Source organism: Oncorhynchus keta, chromosome 26 (genome assembly GCF_023373465.1).
Source record: "Oncorhynchus keta strain PuntledgeMale-10-30-2019 chromosome 26, Oket_V2, whole genome shotgun sequence".
Taxonomy (NCBI): domain Eukaryota; kingdom Metazoa; phylum Chordata; class Actinopteri; order Salmoniformes; family Salmonidae; genus Oncorhynchus; species Oncorhynchus keta.
This window is the reverse complement of record NC_068446.1, coordinates 27,895,179-27,919,433: the sequence shown is the minus strand read 5'-3', so window position 1 is coordinate 27,919,433 and position 24,255 is coordinate 27,895,179. Positions and strand designations below refer to the sequence as shown.

General features: G+C 46.6%; 1 protein-coding gene and 1 long non-coding RNA gene across 4 annotated transcripts; one reads left to right on the top strand and one right to left on the bottom strand.

The window, feature by feature from the left end:
- Positions 1-1,438: 1,438 nt before the first annotated feature.
- LOC118359198 (uncharacterized protein C1orf21 homolog) lies at positions 1,439-22,226 on the bottom strand. The gene is made up of 6 exons (XM_035737556.2): positions 22,059-22,226; positions 13,955-14,084; positions 8,038-8,123; positions 5,293-5,363; positions 3,340-3,400; positions 1,439-3,064 (listed from the first exon to the last, which is right to left on the bottom strand). Exons 2-6 carry the CDS (start codon positions 14,043-14,045, stop codon positions 3,017-3,019), a joined length of 357 nt encoding a protein of 118 aa, XP_035593449.1. The 5' UTR covers positions 14,046-14,084; positions 22,059-22,226; the 3' UTR covers positions 1,439-3,016.
- LOC127912030 (uncharacterized) lies at positions 11,386-13,505 on the top strand. 3 transcript variants are annotated; one of them, XR_008080183.1, is made up of 3 exons: positions 11,386-11,918; positions 11,999-12,158; positions 12,239-13,505. It is a non-coding gene; the product is annotated as an uncharacterized LOC127912030 (long non-coding RNA). The 3 variants fall into 3 exon arrangements; XR_008080182.1 differs by having other exon boundaries at positions 12,199-13,505; XR_008080181.1 differs by having other exon boundaries at positions 11,959-12,158; positions 12,279-13,505.
- Positions 22,227-24,255: the final 2,029 nt, after the last annotated feature.

The following is a 24,255-nucleotide window of genomic DNA, read 5'->3' as shown; positions in this document are numbered from 1 at the left end:
ACCAGATGTAACTGCTCCCTCCCTTATCATGTGAAGTAGATCCAGTATGTGACAGGCACTATTCCCAGTAGAATGCTATGGCTACATCCTGGAGTTCTCATGTAAAGCACTTGGGAGGCGCTCAATGAATGTATTTCAATCCATTATAGTGTATCAATGGCTGTGGCTCCTCTGATCTGAAGGTTGTCTGCCTGAGTAATCCAGTGCATATGGATCAGCATCTCAAGGCTGTATATAGAAATAGGGAGACAGTTGGAGCGGCAGCTACTGCAGTGAAGCTAAAACCAGGTACTAAGAGCTGCCTGGCGGGTGTATTAGCTGGCTAATAGGAGAGAGATGGAGAGAGGCAGAAAGCTAGAAGCTGCTGGATTGAGTGAACATTAATAGCTTAGTGAAATCATGCTGGCAAAGAGTTAGTCTCTCCCAGAAAGAGACCAGCCAATAAGGGCAGAGCTAGAGCCTGTCAATCATCACTGGTCACCTCCCCTCTCCAGGCACTGCTCTATCACTCACTTCCACTGTGACACACACACACAGAACCAGTAGTCCCACGTCCACACACATTGGTCATACACACAGTTCCAGGTGATAAACCTCCAGGAACTGTGTGTGTGTGTATGTGTGAGGTGTGCTACACACTGCAAAGCGGGCCTTAAACCTCTCTGAGCTAGACTGCTAGAACATGCTGTACCCTAATGAGTGCACACTCACAAGGGGAGGGAGGGTTTTATTGGGCCCTTACATCATAGTGGAAAGAACATTGTCTTGCCCATATTCCTGTCTGAGGTTAACAGGCAACATCCATCTCTCTCTCTCTCTCCCTCTCAGTGGGAGAGATTGGCTAGCTGTGAGAAGTAGGCCCACTGGGACTTTTTCCTCTCTCCCTGTGCTGCTGTACAGTAGCTGCTGATTATAACCTCATGTGTCCCTGTGAGACAGAGAGACTCTGTGTGTGTGTGTGTGTGTGTGTGTGTTCCGCTCCAGCCCCTTGTGAGGTACAGTAGCACTATAAACCAACACTATAAACCTGACTACTATGTACTGGTTTCTAAATAGAAGTCCACATCTATCCCTGTGACCACACCAATGACTCAAGGCAAACAAGAGATCTCAGATGTTTAACATATTAGCTTTCAATAGTTGTGAGAATGCATTTCATAATGTGAAACTTTCTCCTGTATGTCCTTTAACATATATCCACTATGTCCATCTGTCTCACACGGAACAGGCTGTTTAATTCATGACGCCTCAAGTGCAGTTCTGATATTCTACCACCAGACTGCGCAAAGCATCAGTCTTGACCTGAAGTGGTCAGTCACCGTTTGTAGAAACTGCAACATGGCTTTGGGACCAGAGGAAAATCATCTTTTCAATCCAACGGTGATGTAAGCATGACAGGACTTTCCTTACTGAAACTTAACAACACACCACCTCTGAGTCACACAGAGAGAGACACACAGAAGATGAACAACTCCTGTGTTTCTAATTTTAATAGAAAAACAAAAAAGTATTGAAAAATCAAATGAAAAAGGATCCATTAATGATGATGACATAAGCATGATCAGGGCTGTGTCTCCCAGGCAACCATACCTCTTTTCCTTTCAACCCACTTTTCAGTCCATGAAAGGCTGTGTGTGTGTGTGTGTGTGTGTGTGTGTGTGTGTGTGTGTGTGTGTGTGTGTGTGTGTCAACAGAGGGTGACTCCACTCTGCCAGTAAGCTTCAATACTACTGAGTTGAAGAGAAGCGGCGACTGAGCGACCAATGCGGAGGAAAGAGTAATGAACACTGCAGGTGCACATGAATAAGTCCAGCAGCAGGAACCAAACAACACACGGCTGCTGGTTCCTACATTCACCCAAACCCATCAACACCACAGCCTACCACAGCCTAAAACACTTACATAACACTGGGCTAACAAAATGGCAGGAATACAATGGCATGTGTTTGTGTCCAGCTGCTTTGGTCTGTACTTGTGTGTGTGTGTGTGTGAATATATGAGTGCATCTATGAATATGAGGTTGAGTGTATGGAGATGTGTGTACAGTATGCGTTTCGTCTCACAAAGCCAGGGTCTAGTGTAGTAGTGTTGAGGGTATATTTAAGAGGACAGGTTGTGTAGAGACCCAGGAGCTCTGGCCTATAGAGCTGTAGCCTGCAGGAGGTGACGCATTATGATAGAAGGCATATAAAATAAAAAACATGAAAATTCTAATTAAATTTTAAAAAACTTAACTGGATGAACAGAATTTAAAAAAGAAAAAGGTCCTTCAAAGGGCAGAAGTTCAGAGCTCCAAAAGAACCCACTCACTCTTCTTTCTCTTATTAAAATATCAGGGGTTCTCTCTTTTCCCTCCCACTCCCTCCCTCCCTCCTACTCGGCTCACTCTAGCAGCGAGCCTCAGTTCTGTGACGAGGGCTGGTGGGGGTTATGGAAGTGCCCCCCTCTATCTCCATCCACATCTCTGCACCTCGCAGGCGAAGAACAAAAGCCAGAGCCATGGAGGGTGGAAACCAGGAGGGTGTCTCCCAGACGGATTGGACTCCACAGCCACAGCAGACACTGCACTATGACCTAACACCCAGGCACCAGAAATCTATGGTCTCCCGAGACTGTGATGCCGACGACGAGTCATGAGGTGGTGGTATACACAGAATTGGACCAGGGACCACTGTACAGTTCACTGGGGTGGTAGTTGGGGTAGAGGGGTGGGGTAGTATCTCTCCATAGTCCTGCAGGGGAGCAGGAACACTGGCCTGGCTGTAGTGAGTCCACATTCCGTCTCTCCCTCCAGCAATCCACTAAGGGACCCAATGTGACGAGGGCCAAGAGGGAGGCAACAGTCTTTGAGGATAGCATTCTCTCTCTCTCACACACAAAATACAAGCTCACACCAACACATACAGAATCACAAGGCAGTCAAACATACACACACAAACACACACAGATTCTCTCACATGCACCCATACACACTCTGGGAGGCTCTCTGTAGGGGGTTGAGTCGGGGGCCTGTGTGCTATGTCCCATCCTCCGCCTCTTCCTCCTCCGGACAGTAGTCCTGTCCCTGTGGACACACCACAGATGAGAGATGAGACCAAGAGAAGAGAGATGATAGAGGGAGGACAGATAGCATCACTGTAGGAGAGATGGAGACGAAAGATAAGACAGGGGTGAAGTGGATAGGAATAATGTAGTGTCTTTTAAAGGCCCAATCTGGATGTAGCTCAAGTTGAATATTTCCTGCTAATCAGATCCTGCCTATAGCAGCCCCCAATCCCACAGGAAACTGTCTCTTTAAATGTTCAGGCCCTGCTGCTCAGTCCCTCCCCTTCCCCCCACCTTCTCAATCTTCTCATCCAGCATCCTGAAGAACTCCTGCTGGCTCTCTGACGTGTGGATGCTGTGAAGGAAAGGGAGAGAGTGAGAACGAGCGAGAGTGAGAATGAGAAAGAGCGAGAGAAAGAAAAAGAAAAAGGAAGTTAGAGGGGGAGGAAACAGGAGGCAACAAACACACCACAAGAATTTTCCATAACACCTCCCCACACAGGAGACACAAACACACACATTTCTAAACCCCTGCTTCGGCGAGAGCCTTTGTGCTTGTGGAGGAATTTGAATAATCATTTTATAGAGAGTTCACCCAGGAGTCTATAATCCAAAGACAAACTAAATACTGATACAGCACCCAATATGTCCACACACAATGTCACCAAACAGGAAATAGAGCCCCATTACACATCTGGAAACAAGAGACACTAACCACTCAGCTACCAGCGACACTACAATGATAATAAATCACACTGTCTGATAGCATTTATACATGCTGTATAAAACCACTGCAGTGCAGTGATTGTTAAGTAACACGATGACTAGGTGATAACGTGTGCACGCATTAGAGGTCTGGCCCGATTAATCGGAATGGCCGATTATTAGGGAAGATTTGAAGTTCACACAACAATCGGAAATCAGTATTTTTGTTAGTCAGTAAGTCAATTCCTCCTTTGGTCGCCTTTCCTTCCAGTTCTCTGCTGCCACTGACTGGAACGAACAGCAAAAATCACTGAAGCTGAAGATTCCCATCTCCCTCACTAGCTTTAAGAATCAGCTGTCAGAGAAGCTCACAGATCACCATGCCATATTGTAATTACTTCGCCACCATGGACTATTTATTGCCTTAACTCCCTTATTTGACCTTATTTGCACTCACTTTTCTATACTTTGTTTTTTATTTTTTTCTACTGTATTATTGACTGTTTTATTCATTCCATGTGAAACTCTGTTGTTGTATGTGTCGAACTGCTATGCTTTATCTTGGCCAGGTCGCAGTTGCAAATGAGAACTTGTTCTCAACTAGCTTACCTGGTTAAATAAAGGTGAAATAAAATAAAAAATAAACAAGCATACAAGTATCTAAGTATCTGACTGAGCGGTGGTAGGCAGAAGCAGGAGCGTAAACATTAATTCAAACAGCACTTTTGTGCGTTTTGCCAGCAGCTCTTCGTTGTGCGTCAAGCATTGTGCTGTTTATGACTTCAAGCCTATCAACTCCCGAGATGAGGCTGGTGTAACCGAAGTGAAATGGCTAGCTAGTTAGCGCGCGCTAATAGAGTTTCAAAAGTCACTCGCTCTGAGCCTTCTAGTAGTTGTTCCCCTTGCTCTGCATGGGTAACGCTGCTTCGATGGTGGCTGTTGTCGTTGTGTTGCTGGTTCGAGCCCAGGGAGGAGCGAGGAGAGGGACGGAAGCTATACTGTTACACTGGCAATATTAAAGTGCCTATAAGAACCTCCAATAGTCAAAGGTTAATGAAATACAAATGGTATAGAGGGAAATAGTCCTATAATAACTACAACCTAAAACTTCTTACCTGAGAATATTGAAGACTCATGTTAAAAAGGAACCACCAGCTTTCATATGTTCTCATGTTCTGCGCAAGGAACTGAAACGTTAGCTTTCTTACATAGCACATATTGCACTTTAACTTTCTTCTCCAACACTTTGTTTTTGCATTATTTAAACCAAATTGAACATGTTTCATTATTTCCTTGAGGCTAAATTGATTTTATCGATGTATTATATTAAGTTAAAATAAGTGTTCATTCAGTATTGTTGTAATTGTCATTATTACAAATAAATAAATATATATATTTTTAAAATGGCCAATTAAAATCGGTAGCGGCCTTTTTGGCCCCCCAATAATCGGTATCGGCGTTGAAAAATCATAATCGGTCGACCTCTAGCACGCATACAGCGTTATTACACACACAATCTGCCACACACACATTATGACTCACTTTGTCCTGTTGGCGTTGGCTCCAGAGCCTTCTTTCGGCTGTTTGCCCCTGTACTGTACAGAGCTTTTCTCCTAAAAACACACACACATACACAATCAGCTCACATTTCCTACCCCCCCTGAGACTACACAGAGAGAGCCTCGGGAACCCATGTAGTAGGTTAGAGGCTGGGGAGAGAATAGCTACCTGCCCCCTGCCAGCGTGGTTCCTAAGGATGAATAGCCTGGCCCAGCTGTGGCCCTAAGGCTGGGGATAGAGAGGCTGCCTACCCCTGCTGCAGGTGCCTTGGAGCTGGGAAGAGAGACGCTGCCTGTGACTGAGTCATGTAGAGTTAGGCCCTGTACATGCTGGCAGGGAAGCTAGGAGACTGGTAAGGCCAGGGGGCCTGACCAGGGGAAAGACCTCACTGGGCTGGATCATTAGAGGTGCTGGCTGTGCTCTGGAGGAACAAGACACGCATGCTAACTACAGGCATTTCATGGATATGTAGCATCACACATAAATGTGTGCGTGTGTGTGCGCACTTTGACTCTGCAGGATTAAATGTGCGTCTGTGAGAAACGGTTCCCTGTGAGTACTTTTTGTTAATCTGTCAAAATGTTTTAAAGGTCACGTCTGAAAATGAGGTTTTTGTTCTGCTGCATGTTTTAAGCCAACTGTGGCATATGAGGAAATGAATGCCACTATGACGACGGCAGCACAGTCACAACAATGGTGGAATAAAGAGAATGCAATGACAATCAACAGTAGGGTAGGACTTTCATTTCTCTTTGGAGTTTTGATTCCTTTCTTTTCCTTCAATTGTTACCTCATCCAAATGGGTGTGCACTTTTCTGGTTATTTTACAGCATTTGTAGGAAAGACTAAATCATAGATATTGGACCATGAAGGAAGGGGTCAAAACAACCTTATGAAACTCCTACATTCCATACACGCCAACATGCTGTCTCTACCTGCTCGGGAGGCACCACGGCTGTGTGTGTGTGTTTGCATTTGTGTAGCGTGTGCATCTGTGTGTGTGTGTGTGTGTGTGTGTGTGTGGGGGGGGGGTTATGTGGAGGTGTGCATTGAGCTGTCTGTTTGTATGTGTTGATATACTGTCAAGGAGAACTGTTTGTTGCATGTTGATGGACAGTCTGAGAGACGTACAGTGGGGCAAAAAATGATTTAGTCAGCCACCAATTGTGCAAGTTCTCCCACTTAAAAAGATGAGAGAGGCCTGTAATTTTCATCATAGGTACACTTCAACTATGACAGACAAAATGTGAAACAAAATCCAGAAAATCACATTGTAGGATTTTTAATGAATGAATTTGCAAATTATGGTGGAAAATAAGTATTTTGTCAATAACAAAAGTTTATACCCTTTGTTGGCAATGACAGAAGTCAAACGTTTTCTATAAGTCTTCACAAGGTTTCCACACACTGTTGCTGGTATTTTGGCCCATTCCTCCATGCAGATCTCCTCTCGAACAGTGATGTTTTGGGGCTGTTGCTGGGCAACATGGACTTTCAACTCCCTCCAAAGATTTTCTATGGGATTGAGATCTGGAGACTGGCTAGGCCACTCCAGGACCTTGAAACGCTTCTTACGAAGCCACTCCTTCGTTGCCCGGGCGGTGTGTTTGGGATCATTGTCATGCTGAAAGACCCAGCCACGTTTCATCTTCAATGCCCTTGCTGATGGAAGGAGGTTTTCACTCAAAATCTCACGATACATGGCCCCATTCATTCTTTCCTTTACACGGATCAGTCGTCCTGGTCCATTTGCAGAAAAACAGCCCCAAAGTATGATGTTTCCACCCCCATGCTTCACAGAAGGTATGGTGTTCTTTGGATGCAACTCAGCATTCTTTGTCCTCCAAACACGACGAGTTAAGTCTTTACCAAAAAGTTATATTTTGGTTTCATCTGACCATATGACATTCTCCCAATCTTCTTCTGGATCATCCAAATGCTCTCTAGCAAACTTCAGACGGGCCTGGACATGCACTGGCTTAAGCAGGGGGACACGTCTGGCACTGCAGGATTTGAGTCCCTGGCAGCGTAGTGTGTTACTGATGGTAGGCTTTGTTACTTTGGTCCCAGCTCTCTGCAGGTCATTATCTAGGTCCCCCCGTGTGGTTCTGGGATTTTTGCTCGCCGTTCTTGTGATCATTTTGACCCCACGGGGTGAGATCTTGCGTGGAGCCCCAGATTGAGGGAGATTATCAGTGGTCTTGTATGTCTTCCATTTCCTAATAATTGCTCCCACAGTTGATTTTCTTCAAACCAAGCTGCTTACCTATTGCAGATTCAGTCTTCCCAGCCTGGTGCAGGTCTACAATTTTGTTTCTGGTGTCCTTTGACAGCTCTTTGGTCTTGGCCCTAGTGGAGTTTGGAGTGTGACTGTTTAAGGTTGTGGACAGGTGTCTTTTATACTGACAACAAGTTCAAACAGGTGCCATTAATACAGGTAATGAGTGGAGGACAGAGGAGCCTCTTGTCTGTGGGAGCCAGAAATCTTGCTTGTTTGTAGGTGACCAAATACTTATTTTCCACCATAATTTGCAAATAAATTCATTAAAAAAATCCTACAATGTGATTTTCTGGATTTTTTTTCTCATTTTGTCTGTCATAGTTGAAGTGTACCTATGATGAAAATTACAGGCCTCTCTCATCTTTTTAAGTGGGAGAACTTGCACAATTGGTGGCTGACTAAATACGTTTTTGCCCCACTGTACGCGCGCACGTCTCCTCTCTCACCAGGTTCTCCTGGTTACGTGCATTCACCCGGTCCTCCTCTCCACGCATGTACTTCACCTCCTCCACTCCTTTCATCTTGTACTCGTCTGTACGGAGAGAGAAAAACAGTACAGTTAGACAAATAAATAACTACTCCTGCATATCAGTGGCACTGAAAAGACACACAGAGAGAGAACCCCACCCAACAGTGGACATAACAGGTATCTTTATTTTCTGAGTAGCTGCCTAGGTTTTTCTGACAAAGCAGCACTCACCCACCAACACTTACACACACCGCTAATAAAACGCACACTGTCTTATCTGCTCCATTCGGTGTATTTCACCCTTTCTCTCAAATACTCATATCAGACTGATAGTGAGACAGTAGGAGGGAGGAAAGGCACCTACCATGTGCAGTCAGTCTATCTGAAATGTATCATCTGCAGCCAGTACACTGTTCTACTCCTCTTCCTCTCACTGTCGTACTCACTCTCTTCCTCTCACTGTCGTACTCACTCTCTTCCTCTCACTGCCGTACTCACTCTCTTCCTCTCACTGCCGTACTCACTCTCTTCCTCCTTTTTTGCACCCAAAAAAAGTTAGTGCAAAAAGGGTCAATGGACTAACCGGACTAACTATTTAGTAGTCTTGGGGGTAGAAGCTTATCAGGGTCCTGTTGGTTCCAGAGTTGGTGCATCGGTACCACTTGCCGTGCGGTAGCAGAGAGAACAGTCTATGACCTGGGTGGCTGGAGTCTGACAATTGTTAGGGCCTTTCTGACACCGCCTGGTATAGAGGTCCTGGATGGCAGAGAGCTCGGCCCCATTGATGTACTGGGTCGTACGCCCTACCTTCTGTAGCACCTTGCAGTCGCATGCCAAGCAGTTGCCATACCAAGCGGTGATGCAGCCAGTCAGGATGCTCTCAATAGAGCAGCTGTTGAAACTTTCGAGGATCTGAGATCCCAAAGCAAATCTTTTTAGCCTCCTGAGGGTGAAGAGTTGTTGTCGTGCCTTCTTCACGACTGTGTTCGTGTATTTTGACCATAATAAATCCTTATTGATGTGAACACCGAGGAACTTGAAGCACTCGACCCACTCCACTTCAGCACCGCCAATGGGGGCGTGCTCAGCCCTCCGTTTCCTGTACTCCACAACCAGCTCCTTTGTCTTGCTAACATTGAGGGTGAGGCTGTTGTCCTGGCATCACAACTGCCAGGTCTCTGACCTCCTCCCAATAGGCCGTCTCATCGTTGTCGGTGATCAGGCCTACCACAATGTTAACCTGTTTAAAGGTCTTACTCACATCGGTTACGGAGAGCGTGATCACACAGTCGTCCGGAACAGCTGGTGCTCTCATGTATGGTTCAGTGTTGCTTGCCTCGAGGCGAGCATAGAAGGCATTTAGCCTTCTGGTAGGCTCGCGTCACTGGGCAGATCGCGGCTGGGTTTCCCTTTGTAATCTGTGATAGTTTGCCAGGCCTGGCACAGAGATGGGGAGGAGAGATAGAGCGAGAGGGATGTTCTCTACTGCTGCCTGCCTGGGGAATGCAAACATGTCAGAGCAAAGCAGCCTGTCTGCACATGCCGACACACACACACACACACACACACACACACACACACACACACACACACACACACACACACACACACACACACACACACACACACACACACACACACACACACACACACACACACACACACAGAATTAAGCCAACCATCAGTCACTGTGGCTTAGTAACAGAGACAGGTAACGGAGGAGAAAAACGACTAACACTGAGCAGACATCAAAGGCACGTAAACACACTGAAGATGAGCCTATAAAAGGAAAAAGAAAAATGACAATATTTCATGGATACAAAAAAGGATCTATACAATGGATCGATCTGTCATAGCCTGGTCCCAGATCTGTACAGGTATGTGCTTGTATGGCATGACAATAATAATGACAGTCAGTTGGCAGAAGCACATACAGATCTGGGACCAGGATACATTAGGCCATATTGGAGAGGATGTGCATCAGTGAGTGTGTGTCTCCATTGGCACTGACTGACAGATGATGGGGTGAAAAAGAGATACTAATTTCCACTGTGGCGACATGGCTGCTTGCTTCATCATGATGATTTTGGGGCAAAGGACATTTTAGAGACAGGAAAAAGGAATCTCTGATTTGGACATCTTTATCATTAGGATCCGGGACCCTGTGTCGACCTTCAGGATATCTCTGTGAAAATCCTCGCTCTCTGTCAGTTGAAAGTAGTGTGTGTGTGTGTGTGTGTGTGTCTGAGTCAATTTGAGCATGAGTGTGTGTCCATTTGAGTGCACTACATGCACGGTCAGGCTGAGTGGAGTGGCCAGGGCAGTCTGTGTCATTCTCCCCTTCCTGCAGTCTGTCAGTCAGAGCCTCCTGCCTGGCTCCCTTCCAGCCCTGACTCTCTCCAAAGGCCTCAGCAGATATGACATTTACATTGCCACTGCCCCGCCCTGCCTGTGTTGGTGAAATAACAATATACTGATGTCAGACCAGAAGTCATTATTACTGCCCGGCCTAGTCCACCGACTCACTAGGACTATGCCACTATTTTCGTAGCAGTTTAGAAAGTAAAGAAGCTTCATTTAATTTCATAGCAGGAAAGATTAGTCTCATATTACATTACAGCTCAAGTCTAAAGATCTACAATCAGTTAGATAAGTTCTGTAATACAGTGTAGTGAGGCCTCATACTTCCGTTGGAAGTAGCGACTATATTTACACTACAATACAAGCAATACACCCACTCACAACAGTCTGGCCAACTACAAATCAAATCGCAAAACTGCAACAAGACAACAACTGACATGCTACAACAAACAAGGTAACACACTCCGTTGTAGCAGACACACACGCTACTACTCTGATTATAAACCAACTTCAAACAGGCTGCAATCAGAAAGTGTTGCTATTTTCTGTCTTCTCCCCTGGTGTTTGGGTAAGGGAGCTCAGCCTTTCCTGTTATTGTGCGAGGGAGCAAAGGAGCAAAGGAGCCTAAGCAGGAGACTGCCGTCACCTCAACACTCCTAACTGCGACACACACACACACCAGGCACTCAAACAATGACACATTTTGACTGGCACACAATCTGTTGGATCAGATCACTGTGATTGATATGAGTGTTGCTCATTTTACCAGACACACTAAGCCTCCTGTTCTATCAATAGGAGCCTAATGAGCTGAACTGGGAAGAAGGGATGACGAGCAGAAGGACGTGGGAGAGAAAAAGAAACGAGCGGCGGAGAGAATCAACGTGCTGTGGCTGGGCGGTCGGTTGTAATCCACAGACAGTATCCAGGTCAACAGTTCTCTTCCTCCCTCTCTGTGACCATCAACATCAAACAGACAGTTGATAGAATCATCTATCCAGCACCCTCCATGCCCTGCTCACTAGTGCTGCAGAGAGAGCACAGACCCATTTAATGTCTACCACCATCTTCTAGTGGGAGGCAGGCTGCAGTCTAGCAGATGAGCTGTCACCAACCATTCACATAACACACTGAGGAAGAGTGATGGGGGGACACACAAGGCCGTGACCAAATGCTGTGATGAGAGGGGGGGACACAAGGCCGTGACCAAATGCTGTGATGAGAGGGAGGGGAAAAAGGGGAGTGAAAGGGAGAGAGATGGCGAAGTTGCTGGGAAGGATGTGGAAAGGAAGGAGAGATGGTGAAGTGGCTGGGAAGGATGTGGAAAGGAATGAGAGATGGCGAAGTGGCTGGGAAGGATGTGGAAAGGAATGAGAGATGGCGAAGTGGCTGGGAAGGATGTGGAAAGGAATGAGAGATGGCGAAGTGGCTGGGAAGGATGTGGAAAGGAAGGAGAGATGGCGAAGTGGCTGGGAAGGATGTGGAAAGGAAGGAGAGGTGGCGAAGTGGCTGGGAAGGATGTGAAAAGGAAGGAGAGATGGCGAAGTGGCTGGGAAGGATGTGGAAAGGAAGGAGAGATGGCGAAGTGGCTGGGAAGGATGTGGAAAGGAAGGAGAGATGGCGAAGTGGCTGGGAAGGATGAGGAAAGGAAGGAGAGGTGGCGAAGTGGCTGGGAAGGATGTGGAAAGGAAGGAGAGATGGCGAAGTGGCTGGGAAGGATGTGGAAAGGAAGGAGAGGTGGCGAAGTGGCTGGGAAGGATGTGAAAAGGAAGGAGAGATGGTGAAGTGGCTGGGAAGGATGTGAAAAGGAAGGAGAGATGGTGAAGTGGCTGGGAAGGATGTGGAAAGGAAGGAGAGATGGCGAAGTGGCTGGGAAGGATGTGGAAAGGAAGGAGAGATGGTGAAGTGGCTGGGAAGGATGTGGAAAGGAAGGAGAGATGGTGAAGTGGCTGGGAAGGATGTGGAAAGGAAGGAGAGATGGTGAAGTGGCTGGGAAGGATGTGGAAAGGAAGGAGAGATGGCGAAGTGGCTGGGAAGGATGTGGAAAGGAAGGAGAGATGGCGAAGTGGCTGGGAAGGATGTGAAAAGGAAGGAGAGATGGCGAAGTGGCTGGGAAGGATGTGGAAAGGAAGGAGAGATGGTGAAGTGGCTGGGAAGGATGTGGAAAGGAAGGAGAGATGGTGAAGTGGCTGGGAAGGATGTGGAAAGGAAGGAGAGATGGTGAAGTGGCTGGGAAGGATGTGGAAAGGAAGGAGAGATGGTGAAGTGGCTGGGAAGGATGTGGAAAGGAAGGAGAGATGGTGAAGTGGCTGGGAAGGATGTGGAAAGGAAGGAGAGATGGTGAAGTGGCTGGGAAGGATGTGGAAAGGAAGGAGAGATGGCGAAGTGGCTGGGAAGGATGTGGAAAGGAAGGAGAGATGGCGAAGTGGCTGGGAAGGATGTGGAAAGGAAGGAGAGATGGCGAAGTGGCTGGGAAGGATGTGGAAAGGAAGGAGAGATGGCGAAGTGGCTGGGAAGGATGTGGAAAGGAAGGAGAGATGGCGAAGTGGCTGGGAAGGATGTGGAAAGGAAGGAGAGATGGCGAAGTGGCTGGGAAGGATGTGGAAAGGAAGGAGAGATGGTGAAGTGGCTGGGAAGGATGTGGAAAGGAAGGAGAGATGGTCTAATACAGAGAAAGAAAGGCAAGAAAGTGAGGCCCCGGAAGGGAAAGGGGGGAGGAGATGAAAAAAGGAGGGGGAAAACTTGAATCTTTAACCCACGTCATCCTCCTCTCTCAAGGGACATTCCCTCTCCCACACCAGGGAGGGAGGGAGGGAGGGGTCAGAGAAGGTCAGAAGGCGAGACAGAGAGAGCGAGAGAGAGAGTGGGAGGGGCACAAATAAGGCCAGACTCATGGGTCTGACAGCCGGTGAGAGAGGGATAAAGAAAAAGAGAGACTGAGGGAGGAAGAGTGAGAGGCAGCAGAGGGAGAACAGAACGAGGCCTCCTGTGGCTCGTCATCTGCCATTTCCTGTGTGGTTATTCCAGCGTGCTGCTCCTAATTCTTAAATCTGTCGCTAATCCCTCATCCTCTCTCTCTCCCAGCCTGTCCAGCAGGCAGCTATAATTGATGCTGTTAACTAGATACACTTTTTCAACCCTCTCTCTATGTCCAAGCTCTAAAACATTAAGTACTAAGAGGACACCAAAACCACTCAGCTATCCTAGAGGCTACTGCACTAAGTAGTATTCACACAGGGTAGGAGGAATAGATTGGGGAAACATGATACAAATATTCCCTAAAATCTCTGCAGCCCGGTTTGGAAACATGGCATTGGTTAATAAAATGTATAGCTAATTATAGACTAGAGGAGAGGTATAACAGGTAACATAGCCAGCGGGCCAGTGTGTGTGGAGTAGACAGGAAGGATATCCTATAGCATGTCACTACATTTCCAAATAATAGCCTTCAGGTGGGAAGGATGTTTTACAGTTGAAAGTAGCCAGGGTTAGAATAGAGGGAGAATATAGGAGTGTGTATAGTGTGTACTGACCGGAGAAGAGGTCTCCGTTGCTGTAGGCCTTGCCCCGGCCTTCCTCATCACTGGGCACGGCCGACACCTGCTTAGCCGAGGTGCAGCCCATCGCCTCACTCTCTGGCTCCTCTCCTCATGGCACTCTCACCTGGAGATAAAAAGAGAGGGAGAGGGGGGTGAGGCAAGAGAGAGATATGGTTAAAGTCCATAGCAGCTATTGAGCGATAACCAATATAGTTAACACATGCATTGTATTTTAGTGACGACTGGGACAAACCAACAATATCGCAGCCTCTGAGCCTGTCACCGTGGAGCAGGAGTGTCAGTCACGCACACAGTGTCACAGGCAATACACTGTCACAAGCACAGACTGTCAGTCACACACAGTATTGTTGTCACAGGCACAAAGGAAAACACTGTCACAGGCAGACTGTCAGTGTTACACACGCAATAGATTATAACAGACACAGCAAGGCAGCATCAGACACTACCCACACCTCAGAACAAGGGAGCATCAGAACACCACCCACACCTCAGAACAAGGGAGCATCAGAACACCACCCACACCTCAGATCAAGGCAGTATCAGACACCACCCACACCTCAGAACAAGGGAGCATCAGAACACCACCCACACCTCAGAACAAGGGAGCATCAGAACACCACCCACACCTCAGATCAAGGCAGTATCAGACACCACCCACACCTCAGAACAAGGCAGTATCAGACACATTACCCACACCTCAGAACAAGGCATCATCAGACACCACCCACACCTCAGAACAAGGCAGTATCAGACACATTACCCACACCTCAGAACAAGGCATCATCAGACACCACCCACACCTCAGAACAAGGCAGTTCAGACACCACCCACACCTCAGAACAAGGCAGTATCAGACACCACCCACACCTCAGAACAAGGCAGCATCAGACACTACCCACACCTCAGAACAAGGCAGTTCAGACACCACCCACACTTCAGAACAAGGCAGTATCAGACACCACCCACACCTCAGAACAAGGCAGTATCAGACACCACCCACACCTCTGAACAAGGCATCATCAGACACTACCCACACCTCAGAACAAGGCAGTATCAGACACCACCCACACCTCAGAACAAGGCAGTATCAGACACCACCCACACCTCTGAACAAGGCAGTATCAGACACATTACCCACACCTCAGAACAAGGCATCATCAGACACTACCCACACCTCAGAACAAGGCAGCATCAGACACCACCCACACCTCAGAACAAGACAGCATCAGACACCACCCACACCTCAGAACAAGGCAGCATCAGACACCACCCACACCTCAGAACAAGGCAGCATCAGACACTACCCACACCTCAGAACAAGGCAGTATCAGACACCACCCACACCTCAGAACAAGGCAGTATCAGACACCACCCACACCTCTGAACAAGGCATCATCAGACACTACCCACACCTCAGAACAAGGCAGTATCAGACACCACCCACACCTCAGAACAAGGCAGTATCAGACACATTACCCACACCTCTGAACAAGGCAGTATCAGACACATTACCCACACCTCAGAACAAGGCATCATCAGACACTACCCACACCTCAGAACAAGGCAGCATCAGACACCACCCACACCTCAGAACAAGACAGCATCAGACACCACCCACACCTCAGAACAAGGCAGCATCAGACACCACCCACACCTCAGAACAAGGCAGCATCAGACACTACCCACACCTCAGAACAAGGCAGTATCAGACACCACCCACACCTCAGAACAAGGCAGTATCAGACACCACCCACACCTCAGAACAAGGCAGCATCAGACACCACCCACACCTCAGAACAAGGCAGCATCAGACACTACCCACACCTCAGAACAAGGCAGTTCAGACACCACCAACACCTCAGAACAAGGCAGCATCAGACACCACCCACACCTCAGAACAAGGCAGCATCAGACACCACCGCACCTCAGATCAAGCCACTGGCAGTCCAACAATAGAGGCCCTGAGCCTTGTCGCTGAGACAGAGAGAGGAAGAAATAGAGAGAAACAGGTTGAAGGAGAGGTAGAGTAAAATAGAGAGCGAACAATGAGAGGGCAGAGAATAGATGAGTAGAGAGAAATGTTCCAGAGCATCAACAGGCTGCCGACACTCCTCCTCCCTCCTCTATTTTCCTCCCCTCGTTTGAAGTTGACAGGAGGTCAGTGTCCACTTCAGAGCCAGCCTCCCTATGAGCTGGCTTTCCACTGCACAAAGCAACAGGTGTGCAGAGAGGAGTGTGTGTCTGTGTGTAGACTGAATTTTGAGTGGGAGCGTGTGTGCACTGTGGTGTCTGTTCTGTTTGCATGTGTGTATAAGCGGTTTGTGAAATTTGTGTGTGTAGTTTTGATTTGTGTCTTTCACAGCTTTCTTGGCCAAATAACATGAATCTCCTGATGTGAGCTTACACGGGTCTTTCTTAAAGGTACAGCGAGTGTGAAGGGATTCTTCTGGGGGCTGGCTATGCAAGCATGCACACAGACACATGGCTATGTCATTGGCAGGAGCTCAGACAGATCAGGCCAGAACAGCCCGATCCTGCCTGACTACAGAGGATGGGTCGGTGTCTGACAGAGTTATCTGTGGCCTGACGGTGAGGCCTTCCCCTGCAGCCCAGGCTGCTTAGGCACTGTGGACTGCCTGTTCGTGTCAGAGCTGGAGCAACTCAATTATGGCTTAGACCATGGAGTCTGTCTGGACACATCTCTTAGAGTGCAGACGGTGTGTGTGTGAGGGGTAAAATGCTGAAAAGTGGCTTGCAGCGTTGCTGATCCTTGAGTGAGTGAGTGAACTTCTAGCTCTCCTTCTGACTGAATCATACAGGATAATTCTGAAAAGTCCAGTTGCATGAATGGATGTCTAGTTAGGAATCTCTCGGTCTTCTGTGTAGAATCCTAGCCAGGTCAGTGTTAATGGTGTTTGGGCTGTGTGTTAAAGCAGAGAGCGTTGAGTTAGCACAGATGGCATGTGTACAATGCAGGCCTGTCAGCTAGGAACAGATGTGGAAGTGTGTCAATGGGACAAGCTTACACTACCAGTTAAGACCCTGACACCAGCCGGATCCAGCACTCACTCACACACACGATGATATCAATACACAGATACAGGTAACTGCCAAAATAAAGGAAACACTTGAGTAATTGAGGGATACTAAGTATATTGAAAGCAGGTGTTTCCACACAGGTGTGGTTCCTGACTTAATTAAACAATGAACATCCCATCATGCTTAGGGTCATGTATAAAAAGTATTTTGGCTGGCATGGCTGGAAGAGATCTCAGGGACTTTGAAAGAGTGGTCTCAAAGGAGCATAGGGGGTTTAAAGGGGTGTGTGTCTCAGTCACCAGATCTCAACCCAATTTAACACTTAACACTGGAGTGGTGCCTGAGGCAGCGTTTTCCATCAACAATACACCAAATGATGATATTTCTCATGGAAGAATGGTGTTGCATCCCTCCAATAGAGTTCCAGACACTTGTATAATCTATGCCAAGTTGCATGGGCAGAGATATGCCTAACTAACAAACAAACAAGCAAGTTGCAAACCCACTCTAAATATTCTGCCGTTAGGCTTATCCCTACATTATACCAAAAGTCTACAGCTACTGTACACTAAGAAAATACTATTAGATTGCTTACATCATAGATACTTATTTACTCAAGGATCAGCAAAAGGCTGCAAGCCACATTTCAGCATTTTACCACACACACACACACACACACACACACACACACACACACACACACACACACACACACACACACACACACACACACACACACACACACACACACACACACACACACACACACACACACAGGTCTGAGTAGTTGAACTCAGATAACACTGAGGGGATATGTGTACATGCACAAGTGTGCTTGCGTAAACACATGCGTAAACAAGCTCCGTAGTGTGTCCACTACGTTCTAAGACACACACAGGCTCAGTAGTGTGAACCTTCTCAAACACACTGCTGTGCCAGAAGCTATCTGAGCCACCGCAGAGCCTGAAAAACTGGCTGTGGGCCCGCCTATCCTGGAAAGGGAATGAGAGAAGGAGGGAGTGAAGGAGAAAGAAGAATGAGGAAGGGCTAGCCGAGCCTTCCAGGGAAGTCGGGTTCAAAGGCCAGGTCTCTGAGACCCATCGTCAGCCATGATAGTGACAGGGACAGAGCCAGCAATTGGACAAGGGCTGAGACTGATAGACCCTGCATTGTGTCTCTCTCTGACATAACAGGACACTCAGCCAAAGCACCATAATATTTACACTAGCCAGCAGCAACCCCTGTACCTCTTCTCTCTTCCTTGTCCCAGTTTAAACACTACATCAGCCTGACAAGCCGGCAAGCCGTGCCAACACACACACACACGCGTGCGCTTGGAGCCTTGTACACTCACTCCGACAAGGAAGACCTGTTCTGAGTGTGGTGTTACTGTTCCTTGTGCATTTCTCCACTCTCTTGTGTTCTGCTGTGAGTACCTCTTTCCACTCTCCCTCCGTTGTAGTGGGCACAAGTGGCTTGGGGGGGTGTACAAATAACAGCTCCTCTGTTTGGGAGAACTCTGTCATGTGACAATGAGATGGGCAGATAGAGAGAGACACTGAGACATAGAGATAGTCAGAGTGAGGCAGATACAGACAGGCAGGGAGGGAGTGAGACGAGAGAGAAGATTCAAGACATGTTGTTACGTACACGTTGGCACCAGGACAGAACTATGTTTTTTTGTCAGGCCAATTAAGCCAACTGAGTTGGAAATTAGATGTCTGCATGGCTCACTAGATTTCCTGTTCGGTCTCTCCTCTGTGGCTTAGGGCAAGACAGAGGGGGAGAGAGAAGGAATGAGAGAAAGAAGGAAAGAGTCAGAGAGGGAAGTGTGAATGAGTAGAGCTCAGAGGGCCACTGTTACTTTAATTTATCAGAAGAGTAATTGAACCCGAATGTTGAGTTAAATGGATACTTCGGAATTTTGGCAATGAGGCCCTTTATCTACTTCCCCAGAATCAGATGAACTCATGGATACCATTGTTAGCAGATACCCATAGACTTCCAGTCATTGCGCTAACTCTAGTTAGCATTGGCTCACAAAACTACCTCTAACTTCCTTCATAATTGACTCAAGCGACATAAAAATGGTATCCATGATTTCAACGGGCTCTGGGGAAGTAGATAAAGGGCCTCATTGCCAAAATCCCCAAGTATCCCTTTAAAGTTTAGATTAATTTAACCTAGTGTTCAGCCACAGCCCCAGGGAGCCATACGAAATACGACTTTGGACATTTTCCTAAGACAGAGGTTCATAAAAGGGAAAACTAGGAGAACCACAATGACAGAGAAAACCATACAGCATTGGTAGTTGCTTCAGCCTCAACTATTCTACAGATGTTCACACAGGGCAGTGTTTAGGATTATGGCCAGGAGTTTTATAGTAGGGACCCAGGGTTTTCCCCTCCTCATGTCACATGGTCAGGGTAACACTCCTGACCCTATTCATTGCCGTATCACAGTGGCCTGGCCTGTGTGTCAGACTGTATCAGTGTCCTGGTACAGTAGTATCTCTGTGTGTCTTTCTTTACTCATTCACCATGTTATCACCTTCTCTAGACCTACTCCCTGCTCCCTCTCAGACATGCCCTCCCAGCTCAACAAACAGCAGAGCTCAGGTCAACCACGCCTGTTGTTCCCCCATCTCGCTCTCTCTGCTTAGCGGACAAATACAGAATTACCATGAATATTCATTAGCAATCATTAACACTGCACCAAATATATTTTAAAATCAGGATCTAATTGCGTCTCTGCTGTAGGATAATTGGTGAAGCACTTTCCTGTGTGTGACTGACCAGGGTTGGTTTGTATTGTATTGGAACTAATTTGCAGAGTAGAAACCCTGAATAATGGAACAGAGTTGGAACATGAGTGAAAACGAGCAAATTCCAGGTCATAATTCATTCTGCAAGAAGATCTTTTCACTGCCTTGCACTGCAAACGAGTACAGACTTTTTCCACCTCTCACTGTACAATGCTGTGTTCTGTGTTCTCTTATCTGGTTGTACTCTGAGATCCATATCTTTGAGTGTGGTCCAGGTTATCTGGCCTTCAACAGAGCAACACCCATCTGCTGTTCTGGGCACCCAATGCAACGCCTCTCTAGCACCACTCTCTGCACTGCTGGTCTCCTGCTTCAGCAGCAATCAATGTGCCAAGTCCCTCTGTCCAAAACAAAGTAACATACCCTGGTCTGTCCATATGTACCACTATGTACATACTGACTCAGATTTGGGGAGAGAAACACACACAGCAATGTGAATCACGCAGCCTGCAATGTGTGAGCTTTGTGAGTCAGTACCTAGAGGGATCAGGTTGTGCTGGCCTTGTGCTTCATACACTGCACCTGACACCTAATGCCACTCAGCAATGCCAATGTGCAGGGACAGACCACCCCACTCAGCATGTGCAAAGGTACTAACACACACGCAGTCAGGATACAAACACAACCCCAATAATAACACAGTCCCCCCACCATCACACACACACACACAGGCCTCCCAGTAACTATGGAAACCCAGCCTCCTCCTCAGAGTGATGTCACGTTGACATTGCATCATATCAATCTTAATTAGGGTTGCACTCCCCCTCTGCCAAATACAGGCCAAAATCACAACCTGAGAGCCAGAGACAGTGAGAACATGGAGTGAGAGTACAAATGGAGAGATTGAGAGGCAGAGAGATGGGCAGATGAGCAAGGACTGGACGGCTAATAATAGATTGATCCCTCTTTCACACGGTGCCTGGAAGACGCTAACTTCAGAGCGAGCTGTGCTCGGTCTTAATGCACAGCCGGATCTAAAGCCATAAGCGAGCTGCAAATAATACACATCGCATTTATGGAGGATAGAGAGGGGGTGAGAGGCAGACAGATATAGCCAGACAGAAATGTAGAATAGAGGAGGAGGGAAGAGGGCAGGCTGATCATCCAACCACAACAGAGTTCAAGGAGTATATTACCCAATGTATAAGAGTTCAACTAGCCAGATATAGTGGCTTAGCAATTACACCCATATTTATGCATGTGTATTGATCCAGCTATTGCAGTGGACTTAGCAGCAGGGGATTGAATCTGGCCATTGACCAGCAAATCAGTATAACAGGTGCACAGACTACTGTTATGTTAATGTTAAACAGAAGACTCTATTCTTACGGAGATGTTGATGTAACGTAAACACTGAAAGGTATCATACGTTGCCCAATACAAGCAAATCAGTGGCCAGATAATATTGAGCTGTCGCTGTCTCGAGGACGAGATATGATAGCCACTGTCATGTAGCCACAGACAGAAGTGGACATGAACAATAACCCCCAATCCACCCTATTGAGTCAACTTTCAGTCTCAGAGGAACCGTAAGATCGCGATTCAAGTCATGTGTGTTAATGTGTGTGAATTAAGAACGAACCAAGTGACAGCAGAGCGGGCGACCGAGGTCTAGCCTGTCGGGGCATAGTTGCTGCTATTCTGAACACACAGCTGTGTCCAGCTGCGCTGCAGAGACACTGGGCGCATTGTTTCCCGCAGGGAAAGGGAGAGTAGCGGCTCTACGTGTGTACACACAGATACACATAGTAGAATAGTTTCTACACAAACGTGTCTGTCTTTATGCCAGCCCAGGTGTTCTCTCATTTTTTGTTGCTTTTAGTCCAGAAACAAACGGCCTAACAAACGAGAGGGAGGAGAGAAAGAGAAAGCGACGGGGCAAAGGGGGGCAGCGCCTCGAGGATTAAAAACATGACATTTTGGTAAACGCATTGAGATCGAACGGTATGCTTAACCGTAACCAAAACACGGCTACTACTCCATTTCCACTATTTTCTCCTGGAGTCCACCCCTAACCCATGTAGTAAACACAGACATGTCCGAGAGCCGAACCCAAGACACAGGAAGGAAAGCGCCGGGCAATCACAGCCCGACTCAGGAAACAACAACACAAAAGAGAAGACTACGACAGAGATACAGAATATGTCAATTATACGCAGCTAATAACCTGTTGAAACTAATAGCGAGTATTTTTTAATGTAGCTAGATACTTACTTTACTGAACCGGTTCCGCTCGGTCCACTTTAGATTCGCCGAGCTTCACGCGGACAGTCGGGCGGGAGCTGACGCTGTGGAGTGGCTGGGAACCGTATGACCACCACACTGAACGTAAACTCTGGTTTGCGTCGTTTTACCAGGATGCCACTATTTCGCGCAGTAATGCAGCCATCTTGCTGAGGACTTTACTGTAATGTAAATATCCGGGTTACTTGTTGGCAATAAAAATATAGCAGATATTTTTTGGAACTCAAGATAATATTTATTCGTGGCAACAACAACAAAAAACATTACTTTTACAACAGGAAATCAGTGGCATATGTGAGAGGGGCTACTTTTCTAGGAAATGACAGATTGACATGTAAATGTTTTATGTAGTACTGTGTCCAAACTAAAAGTGCTAAAAAATAAATGACATTTGTTTCTCAAAATTGACCAAGATCATGTATGGAGAATTATAGTTCAACCATACAAGCTCAGTAGTTGTTCTCTGGAGAGACAAGTGGAAGCTCTGAGAAAATGTAAGCCCTTGACTCTAGCACAGTATAAAATCAATAGACCCATAGGGGCCCCATTTCAATATAGTGGCAGCCCTAAGAAATGTTATCCCCCTCACTGGCAGAACGACAGAAACATTCTATTAAATGTGATAATAGGATTATACAGCATGATCCATGCAGACTGAGCCTCAGAAATGATTCATAAATATTGTATAATATTAAAAACATAACATACAGTTGAAGTCAGAAGTTTACATACACTTAGGTTGGAGTCATTAAAACTAGTTTTTCAACCACTCCACAAATTTATTGTTAACAAACTATAGTTTTGGCAAGTCGGTTAGGACATTTACTTTGTGCATGACACAAGTCATTTTTCCAACAATTGTTTACAGATTATTTCACTTATAATTCACAATTCCAGTGGGTCAGAAGTTTACATACACTAAATTGACTGTGCATTTAAACAGCTTGGAAAATGTCAGAAAATTATGTAATGGCTTTAGAAGCTTCTGATAAATGTCAATTAGCCTGAGTCAATTAGAGGTGTACCTGTGGATGTATTCCAAGGCCTACCTTCAAACTCAGTGCCTCTTTGCTTGACATCATGGGAAAATCAAAAGAAAATACCTAAAAAATAAAATTGGAGACGTCCACAAGTCTGATTCATCCTTGGGAGCAATTTCCAAATTCCTGGAGGTACCACGTTCATCTGTACAAACAATAGTGCGCAAGTATAAACACCATGAGACCACGCCGCCATCATACTGCTCAGGAAGGAGACGCATGCTGTCTTTTAGAGATAAATGTACTTTGGTGCGAAAAGTGCAAATCAATCCGAGAACAACAGCAAAGGACCTTGTGAAGATGCTGGAGGAAACTGGTACAAAAGTATCGATAGCCACAGTAAAACAAGTCCTATATTGACATAACTTGAAAGGCCGCTCAGCAAGGAAGAAGCCACTGCTCCAAACCCACCATAAAAAAAGCCAGACTACGGTTTGCAACTACACATGGGGACAAATATCGTACTTTTTGGAGAAATGTCTGGTCTGATGAAACAAAAATAGGACTGTTTGGCCATAATGACCAATGTAATGTTTGGAGGAAAAAGGAGGAGGCTTGCAAGTCGAAGAACACCATCCCAACCGTGAAGCACAGGGCTGGCAGCATCATGTTGTGGTGCTGCTTTGCTGCAGGAGGGACTGGTGCACTTCACAAAATAGATGGCATCATGAGGCTGGATAATTATGTGGATATATTGAAGCAACATCTCAAGACATCAGTCTGGAAGTTAAAACTTGGTCGCAAATGGAACTTCCAAATGGACTATGACCCCAAGCATACTTTCAAAGTTGTGGCAAAATGGCTTTAGGACAACAAAATCAAGATATTGGAGTGGCCATCACAAAGCTCTGACATCAATCACATAGAACATTTTTGGGCAGAACTGAAAAAGTGTGTGCGAGGAGGCCTACAAACCTGACTCATTTACACCAGCTCTGTCAGGAGGAATGGGACAAAATTCACCCAACTTATTGTGGGAAGCTTGTGGAAGGCTACCCGAAACGTTTGACCCAAGTTAAAAAATGTAAAGGCAATGCTACAAAATACTAAATGAGTGTATGTAAACTTCTGACCCACTGGGAATGTGATGAAATAAATAAAAGCTGAAAATAAATCACTCTCTCCTA

Bases quoted from the DNA above. Each gene is read 5' to 3' on its own strand.
- LOC118359198 (XM_035737556.2), bottom strand. From the start codon at position 14,045: ATGGGCTGCACCTCGGCTAAGCAGGTGTCGGCCGTGCCCAGTGATGAG. The intron at 3,401-5,292 runs GTGAGTCATAAT...TTTCCTTCACAG, and splicing joins GCCAACGCCAACAGGACAAA to CATCCACACGTCAGAGAGCC. The intron at 3,065-3,339 runs GTGGGGGGAAGG...GTGTGTCCACAG, and splicing joins TGGATGAGAAGATTGAGAAG to GGACAGGACTACTGTCCGGA.